The sequence below is a fragment of the Eriocheir sinensis genome, chromosome 27, assembly GCF_024679095.1.
Source record: "Eriocheir sinensis breed Jianghai 21 chromosome 27, ASM2467909v1, whole genome shotgun sequence".
In the NCBI taxonomy this organism is placed as follows: domain Eukaryota; kingdom Metazoa; phylum Arthropoda; class Malacostraca; order Decapoda; family Varunidae; genus Eriocheir; species Eriocheir sinensis.
The window spans coordinates 5,481,704-5,491,013 of record NC_066535.1 but is presented as its reverse complement, the minus strand read 5'-3'; the positions used below and the strand labels follow the sequence as shown (position 1 = coordinate 5,491,013).

General features: G+C 50.9%; 1 protein-coding gene across 1 annotated transcript; it reads right to left on the bottom strand.

Annotated features, from left to right (window-relative positions):
* Positions 1-767: 767 nt before the first annotated feature.
* Positions 768-9,100, bottom strand: LOC127004037 (uncharacterized). The gene has a single exon (XM_050871266.1). It carries the CDS (start codon positions 7,947-7,949, stop codon positions 5,790-5,792), a length of 2,160 nt encoding a protein of 719 aa, XP_050727223.1. The 5' UTR covers positions 7,950-9,100; the 3' UTR covers positions 768-5,789.
* Positions 9,101-9,310: the final 210 nt, after the last annotated feature.

Genomic DNA, 9,310 nt, shown 5'->3' with positions numbered 1-9,310 from the left:
CACACACACACACACATACGATACGCGCGGGCCAACCTGAGAAGATGCCCGAAATAGCACAGATATGAGGGGAATGTGTGTATGAGTGCCTGCTTGTCTGTCTCTATCTCTGTCCGTGTGTCTGTGTGTGTGTGTGTGTGAGTGTGTGTGTGAGTGTGTGTGTGTGTGTGTGTGTGTGTGTGAGTGTGTGGGGGGAGGCGTTGTTCCTTTTTCCCGACAATCATTGAACTTTTTGTTATGTCAAGTCTGTCGGTCACGAAATCTCTTCCGTGTTCTTCTCTGGGATTAGTCAGTCAATGTCTCTCTCTTCTTCCGTCACATTTGCTCTCTCCCTCCTGTCTCTTCTCCTCTCAGTGTAGCATATTTCATGACTCCAAAGGTCGCCCAAAGAGTCTCAGATGACGTGTGTACCCGCCAGCGTTACCTCTCCCGACTTCCAATGATTTGCTTTGACAGAAGGAGGTGGAGAAGCTTCGCAGAAATTAGCAATGATGCCCCCTCGGTCACCGCATTAAAGAGCTACGATTTGCATACTTGAAATGAAGAAGAAAATGAGGTGGTACAGAAAGAGGTGAAGCTACAAAATGGGTTGAAAAAGATTCCCGTTCCAAGACCTCATCGAATATTGAATGTTCCGACGTTTGATGGGTGAAAAGAAAAAAGGAAAAGGTTGAAACGTTGAAAAAAAAAGAGAGAGAGAGAGAGGGTAAAAAACAAATCCCAGTTCTGGTCGCACGGAAAATGTAATCGTATAGTCACGCGCGTCGTTTTTTTTTTTTTTTTTTTTTTTACTGTCACGAATTTTTAATGAGAGAGAAAGTGTGTGTGTGTGTGTGTGTGTGTGTAATCCCAACGAGGTATACCGTCCGCACACACGCACACACACACACACACATACACACACAAACACACAAACACACTCAGCTCTCCAGGGTATTAACTTCCCCTCTTGTTTCATCCTCTACATCGCTTAATTTACATCAGGTTTCCTCCTCCTGCTCATCTTTCCCCTGCTTCGCCTCCCACTTCCGAGAACTCACGTCACAACCTCCCCGTTCTCTTGCGCCACATCGACTGAGTGACTCTATTTGTGTCCTGACATAGCGGGCGTGTGGGTGTGTTCTGTATGTTTCTAGGGACGATATTCTCAAACATGTCGGGACTTACACACACACGCACACACACACACATTTGATATGACTTTCGTAGGAGTTGTTGTCAGCATTGCCATGGGTAGTTTTGTGATCCTGGTGGTAGTTTGACAGTTTCTGAGCCATTAACCGGAAAATAAAACACTCATGGGAACCCAATCAATCTCTCTCAAGCACACAAGGCTTTCGTAGGAGTTTTGGGCATTTCCATCGGTGGTTTTACAGTCGTGGAGGTGATTTAACGAAGCTTCTGAACCATGAACGTGGAAAAAAGCGCCCATTAGAAACCAATCAATCTCTCTCTCAAGCACACGCATTTGACAAAGCTTTCGTAGGAGCTGTGGCGGGTGTTTCCATGGATAGCGTTATGATCCGGTGATAGTTTGACGAGGCTTCTGACCCCAAAACGAGAAAAAAAACACTCGTGGGAATCTGACTGATCTCTTTCTCAAGCACACACATCTGACAAGGCTTTCGTAGGAGTTGTGTGTGTGTGGGGGGGGGTGGCATTTCCATGGGTAGTCTTCTGACCCTTGTGATAGTTTAACCCTTCCTCTGCACCATGAACATAAAAAAACACTCATCAGAGCCCGATTTATCTCCGTTCGGCCCTTAGAAATAGTTGAAGTGAGAAGCGATAGTCTGTAGGAGTGAGGTGGCCAGTCTCACGAGGCGGCGCTGCAGGGGAGGCTCCGGTGAAGGTGACGGCGAGGGAATGAATCGATTGAGTAATGTGGGTTTCAACAGTGACGCTCATTTATTGATGTGGTTCACCAAGCGGGTCGGACTAAATCGGTATTTTTTTCTTTTTTTCAACGGTGTGCACTGATTTCTTTGTGTCACTTATTCATTATTATTTTACGTTATTATTATTGTTATTGTTATTATTTTTTCGTGCTATAACTGTCGTTATTACTGCATCTATGCCACGAGAATCATCATATACAGGACTGCCGGTCATAGTAAAAGTAGTAGTAGTAGAAGTAGCGGTTAATATGGATGTCAATGAATATAATATAGAGGTCATAGAGTGTCAGAATTACAGATATCCATTTCTCTGTTCAATTATGTTTATATATTTTTTCTTTGTTGAATGCAGTGCTGACTTCGACGACGACGACAACAAATAAATATACACATAAAACCAAGAGAGGAAAACGAGACGTATCAAACAATTAGCGAAACATAAAAAGAATAAAACAAATACAATTAATAAGACTTGGCGCCGATGAGTTATAATTATTGCCTTTAAAACCTTCCAATCACCACCAATCACAGCTGACAATCGCCGTTCATCAGGTGCGCGGCCACACTAATTTGTTCTTTAGTAAACAAATGTCCGCGGCGCCACACCATATGTTCGTTTGTCTCAAGTCTTATTCGTTGGTGAAATATTGTGGTTGATATTTTCAGACGCTTCCGCCTCTCTCATCACCTATTTCCAAAAGCCTAAAAGTAGATCACTCGGGTTCTAATGAGTGTTTTGGTAAGTTCACGGTACAAAAGAAGGGTCAATCTATCACCAGGGTCATCAAACTACCGCTGGAAATGCCCAAAACTCATACGTTGTCAAATATGTGTCCTTAGGCGCCGACATGTTAACGAATACGACCCGGTGTTCCTTCCAACCTCAATAACTTTTTACTGTCCCTTTCTGCCTCTTCCCCCCGCCCCCCCCCATCCCTCACTCCCCACCCTATCTTCCTCCTCAGCCAACCTCACCCTCTGCTGAATCGAGACTATAAGAATGGTGTGTGTGTGTGTGTGTGTGTGTGTGTGTGTGTGTGTGTGTGTGTGTGTGTATGACATGCTTAGATGAAGAGAGAGAGAGAGAGAGAGAGAGCATGATTAATGGATTCCTTTGTGGCCATCGTGCTGTTGGCCAGCCTTAAACACACACACACACACACACACACACACACACACACACACACACACACACACACACACACACACACACACACACACACACACACACACACACACATGATAACCTACCACTAACCTCACCCCTACAACCACCTCCCGCCTCCTCCACCACCACCCTCACCTCTCACCACCCGTCGCAGCCCTTCAATAACAGACCATTCAGACCTTAAGAGCAGGGCGGGGTAGTGATCGCGGCGCCTTACTGCAGCAAATTGTGGCCATTCGAGGACTTAAGGGGAACGCTTGCCTGACCCCGACCCGTTACGGCAGCCTTGACTCCTTAGATCGCGGTAAAAAAGGCTTCATCGAGGTGGTGGTGATGGCGGTGTTGGCGGTGGTTGTGGTGTGACCTGCGGCTCCTATTGTATTGACTGTCTGCTATTGATGGTAAGAAGTCACGCCAGAGGACTCGTATGAAAGGCCCTTCCAGCTCCCCTTCAGCTCTTTGTCTCTCTCTTTAGATTAGTCTATGAAGCATTAAGTAGAAGAGCAGGTTATGTTGACTTATTTTTTATCAGTAGTACGTACATATTGATATCTCTAGTTTTTGTTCCTGTTTTCCTTTTCCCTTGACTTTTGTGAGCTTCAATGTGACGGTACTTTTTTTCTGCCCTGAAGCCCAACCATCCATGTTAAACCCTCCCTCCCTTCCCCCATCCTTCCCGGTATCAAAGTTGTTAGTGTCGGTTATTATCTCTTAGTAAATTATTCCATCATCTGGCTTTATGGCTGCACTCGTATCTAATAAGAAAAATTTCGTCATGCAAGAATAGTGCAAGTATCATCACTGCCCAAATATAGTCCAGCAGTATAATATTAGTTCATTAGACAGCAATTACCGTGCCTCTCATTCTGATTTCAGGCAGTTATGAGGAGCTGACGTGAGGCAATCTGAGGGAGAAACAAATAAGGGGTCTTGCTTCCGTGTCAGACTGGCGAGGAGCAAAACTGACAATTACTCCGCGCCAGCCACTCACGGCACTCAGACTTTGAGCTAATTTCAAGGTGGGTCTCCTTCCCTCTTCCGTCTCACCTGAACGAACTGGATAACCTGTGGCCGGGCTTTAAAGCTCTATGTAACTTTGGGTCTAGTGACTGCGTCTGCCGCGCGTCGGCCGGGGGGCCAATGGGGACTCATGGTGATGTATTTGGCACGTCGTGTTCCGCCAGCCTCGCCTACGACGACCCGACTTAAAACATGTATGTCTGAGGCGCCAGCATGAAGGCCACTATGTTAGCAGAACCGCCTGCTGTCTGTCTTCTAGTGCAACCCAACTATAGGTAATTGGATAAAAATTAAAACATATCCCTTGTGTTGACTGACGTGAGTTCTGAAGCAAATTTTGTGTAAAGATTGGATTATTGATTGTAGACTAGGAAGGCTTGAAGGTCACGTAACTGAATAAAACAGTTGAGATTTGTTTGTGAGTGGTAGAGGTTTTGTGACGCAAGTGATGTGTACCTCAGCCCCATTAAGAGACCCACTCTTCCATTACTCTTCGGAAACTTTACTTTGCAAGTCAGACTGGAGGCCTCAGTTCCCGACACTAGTAACACACAGCTGGGCGGCGCCCCTCGCGGCCCGGGCTGGCCATCAGTTCCGGGTCAGTCGTCGAGGGGGGCTGTCGGGTGTGCAGGTCAGTCGTCCCCAGTTGCCCATCCACGGCACGACAGGCAGCTCTGCCACAACATTAACTTTACTACACACGAAAATATTCCACGCAAACTCGTATATGTCCTCGAGTGAGCCCCTGGAGGCAGCTGCGTCCCCCTCCCTCCACGGGCGGTCGGCGGTTCAGGGTCTCGAGAGGGAGAGGGTGAGGGGCCTCCAGGGCTTCACGCCGATATAAAAGATAGAAAAAAATCTGTGGTCGGTGGGGATTTTAAGGAAATAATAAAGCGAGTATAGTTATTGGTCCTAATTATTGAAGTAACTTGATAAAGGCGGCGCTGGAGGTGCCACCCGCCGTCTCGAGAACCAACCTCTGCATTGCCTCTCGAGATGGATAGAATCGGAGCATCGAAACACAATTAACACCAAATACAACGTCATTTTTACGCACGATAGATACAATATTTGTTGAAGGTTAGTTTCAGCTGGTGCCGGGCAGCTGCCCCGGGCGAGACTATGCAGCTGCTCTCTTTCTCTCTCTTTCACACACACACACACACACACACACGACCTGGTGACCTGTTGACCCCGACCACCTGGGAAACAGAAGGTCGCGGCTGCCTTAGACTTTGGTTTCGGGTCTTTTCTTTCTCCGTATAACAATTACTAAATAGTACCTTGTTTACACTATATATACATCGTGGCTCGGCTCTGTACATCACCACCACTGCTCCTCGGCCAAACACTTCTCAGACTTACACTCAGACGTCTGGTGACTCCCGGCGAGGGTTACAGCAATGTCCGTCCTTCCTCGACGCGGCACGGAGCAGCGCGAAACTCCCTTCGCTGGCACGCTGCCGCCAGTCCTCGCCAATCCCTGACTGACACTCAGGCCACTCGAGTTCCACCTCAGAGTCCCTTCACTCAGCATCACGCATCAGTTCCTGGCGTTTGTCACTCTGGGGACTCTGAGGTGAGGGCTGAGAGGCGTGGGGAGAAGACGGGCTGGAGGAAGCAGGTGCAGACGAGCTAGAGGGGTGTGGGGGCGTGGGCGGGAGTAAGCAGGGACCGCCACGCTGACGGGCCCTGCGACCCCGCTACACCTCCGTCCCCTCCTGGTAGCCCTCGTCGGGAGAGTCACGAGCTTTGATGCGAGCGATGCCATTTGGTAGAGGCGGGAGAACTTGCACTCCCCCGCGAGCGTGAGGCGGCGCCGCCTGGGATCCCGGCACCCACGGTCGCTCCCCCAGGGGCTGTGTTGGGGACTGTGGACTCTCGGCACCCTCAGGCACATGCTCCCGGGACCCGAACACTTCTTGCCTGTAGCCATAGACAGGTGGCCGACCCGCCATTACCCCGTACAAGTCTTGGCTGGAGTCCTTTAGATTCTGCCCTGAGCTGTACACTTCCTGCTGAGACTCATACAGGCGCTGCCTCGAGTCGTAGGCGTCTGGCTGCGGCTCAACATCCTCCTGTGGCCCACGATGGTTGCTCATGTTCCACTCTGTCCCCCGAGGGTCATTACCTGCCTCGGGGATAGGAAGCCCATAGTCAGCGGGGTAACCATATATTTGAGGATCAACGTCGTCCTGAGAACTGTAACCTGCCCGATACGGAGTGGAGTGAAGCGGACCGTAGCCATCATAGGCAGGGTCGTTGGGCATATAGCCGGGGTTGAAATGCTCGTGTATGACCCTGGATGCCTCAGGGTTGTCCACAGCCTCATTAGAGTCACCTTCCTCAGGCCAGAGGCCACTAGGATACAAGGAGTCTCCCTCGACGCGAGTGTAGTCTCCACCCTCGCTCACCTCCTGCACTGTTCCATTGGGGAGGTGCCCGTTGACCGCCCGCACGACCCGCTCCGCCTCGTTGATTACATCGGGGTTACCTAAGGCGGAGGCCCTGTAGGCGGCGGACGACCCGTTGACGTCAGTGAGGCGCGGAGGCTTCTGTACAGGATTGGGCTCATTTGGAGAGGCTTCAACTGAGGAGGGTGTGGAAGGCGAGTCCTTGGCGGGGATGGGAGAGGCGGTGGTGCGGGAGCGGGCCAGGATCAGAAAGCCCACCACAAGGGCGATAAGTGCCAGCATCACCAGGCCCACTGATATCCCGGCGATGTGGCCAGAACCCAGCTTGGCCTGTGTTGCGGCCCGCATCGTGACCGCCAGGGTGAAGTTGGCGGTCGCTGACCCAGCTGAGTTGATGGCTACGCACCGCAGGGGCCCCGAGTCTGTCTCCTGTGCTCCTGTAATAACCAGGCGACTCACCAAGTTTCTGTTGCCCTCAGTGATGACATAGAAGCGCTGAGGACCCAGCCCTATCACAGAGCCATTCACCACAGGCGCCTCTCCCTTATACCACATCACCTCGGGTGGAGGCTGGCCGTCCACGGGACAAGCAATCGTTGCATTTTCCCCTGCAACGCCCTGCACGATGCGACCATTGTGTCGAATATTAGGAGGACAAGCAAAATCCCTTTCCGTCAGATCACTGAAGAGTCTCCCCCTGACTCGCTCCGGGCTTCCACAGGAGGGGGAAACCGGGTGCGGGACGCCATACTCCTCGTCTTCCAGCAGCCGCCACAGAGGCAGAGCTCGGCAGTCACATATCCAGTTATTTTCGTGAACCTCCAGGCCGTGAACTTTCTTCAGGCTCTGCACAGTTGCCGCCGGAAGCTCTTTCAAGTGATTACCCTGGAGCTCAATGCTCTCCAGAAGGGTGAGGTGAATGAAGGCCCTGGACGACACTTTTCTGATGCCCGCGTAACTGAGGTCAAGACGTACCAGGGAGGGAGTGTGGTCGAAGCTGTCACTGCGAATCTCACGCAATCTGTTTCCCCGAAGCTTCAGGTCCCTCAGGGCTGGCACGTGAGAGAAGGCCTGGGCGGGAACCTCCGTCAGCAGGTTGTCACTCAGGTTCAACTCCACCAAGTTGGTGAGCTGGGCGAAGGCCGTGTCGTCAATACTGCCAATGTTGCAATCACTCAGGTAAATTTTCTGGAGATTTATGAGTCCTGCTCTCCTGAAGGCATATTGCGGCAGAGTCTGAAGATTGTTGCCATTCAGGTCCAAAACTTGTGTTTCAACGTCAACTCCGGAAGGCAAACTCGCCAGTTGTTGGTCCTTGCACTCCACTGTTTGCTTGCCATACTTCCAGCGACATGAACACACGGAAGGGCAATGGCTGGAGGAAACCACCATCACGAGCACTGCCGTGAGCAGCACCACAACCCCAACCTTCGGCCACCGGGACGCCATCACTGTCTCTCTCCGTCAGGTTAGGCGATAACCCAACATCAGCATCACGGACCACTGCAACGCTCAGTCACACGCACACAGGTGTCTGATGGCACAGGTCCACCAGTAGCTCCCACACGACAAGTAATGGCTCCAGACACACACCTCACATGAGTCTGGACCCTCTCCTCGGACGAGAGTGACGCGTCCAGTCCACAGTCATGCAGGGCGGGATGAGGAGGAAGTGAGGAGGGGGAGCCTCGTCAGGGGGGGAGAGAGGCAGTAAGAGGATTTGTCTCACCTCAGAAGGAACAATGGTTGTCAGTTCTCACGAGAACGAGTCAGCCACTTACGAGTCAGTTTCACAGGCAGCACAACTGCTCGGCCGGAGAGAATTATTGACAACTTTCGCTTTTCTTTTTTACGTGTTTGTTCCGGTGACAACAACTCACGACGCACCGGGGCTGCTTAGGCCTGAGGCGAACCTCTGGTTTCCTTACACTGATATATTTGTTTTGTTTCACTCTCACATTTAAATTTTCTTTTCCCGTCAGTCACATATCTCACCTGGCGATACAGGTACAGGAAGGTGCCCTGGTGCTCGGGCGGCGGGCGGCACAGCGCTGGGGCGAGTGCCACTAAACACTTTCTTTTTGCCTGACTTCCGCTGCCGCTGTCACTGTAAGTCGTGCTGGTCAAGGCACCGCTTCACTGTATTACACGGCTTCCACTGTGTGCCGGGCCTCGGGGCGCACCAGCAGGACGGCAGTGTCCCGTTAATGTCGTTTTCTCCCGTACACGGGACCGTCTATCGATGTGTAACTTTTATGCAGTGTGTCAGTCCGTCACGACTCGCAGGCCTGTACATATTATAATACAGCTTATTCAAAATGTTTCACACTGCTCGGGACACTTTTATAATATAATACAATCACAAGCACACTGTTGCGCCTCTTTGGTCAACCCTTAAATAGTGGAAAGTCCATGCGAGTTATGGGAAGCGCGGAGTGTTCGGGAGAGCGCTGGCGTCCAGCGGTATGAGACGCTTGTACGCGCGACTCTCACAAGCTCCTGCGCGATACTGGAGGTCGCACAGGCAGTGGCAGGGCTGGCGAGCGGCTCGTCACACGGGAACACGTTGCCAAATGTTCTCTGAACACGTTCAACCTTTAATCTCATTGAGGAAAAGTACATAGCTACTACAGATGCTTTTAAACTTCAACTGATTTTCGTTAACACCATTAGAAAGCCGCTAACGTAAAAATACATCCCAACATAGAGGAGGAGGAAGCCGAAGGCGTGTGCCGACGGGGAGCACCGGGGATCCTGGCAACCCAAATCGGAAGTCACATTCGAAATCCTGTAGGCGATAATGCACAGGC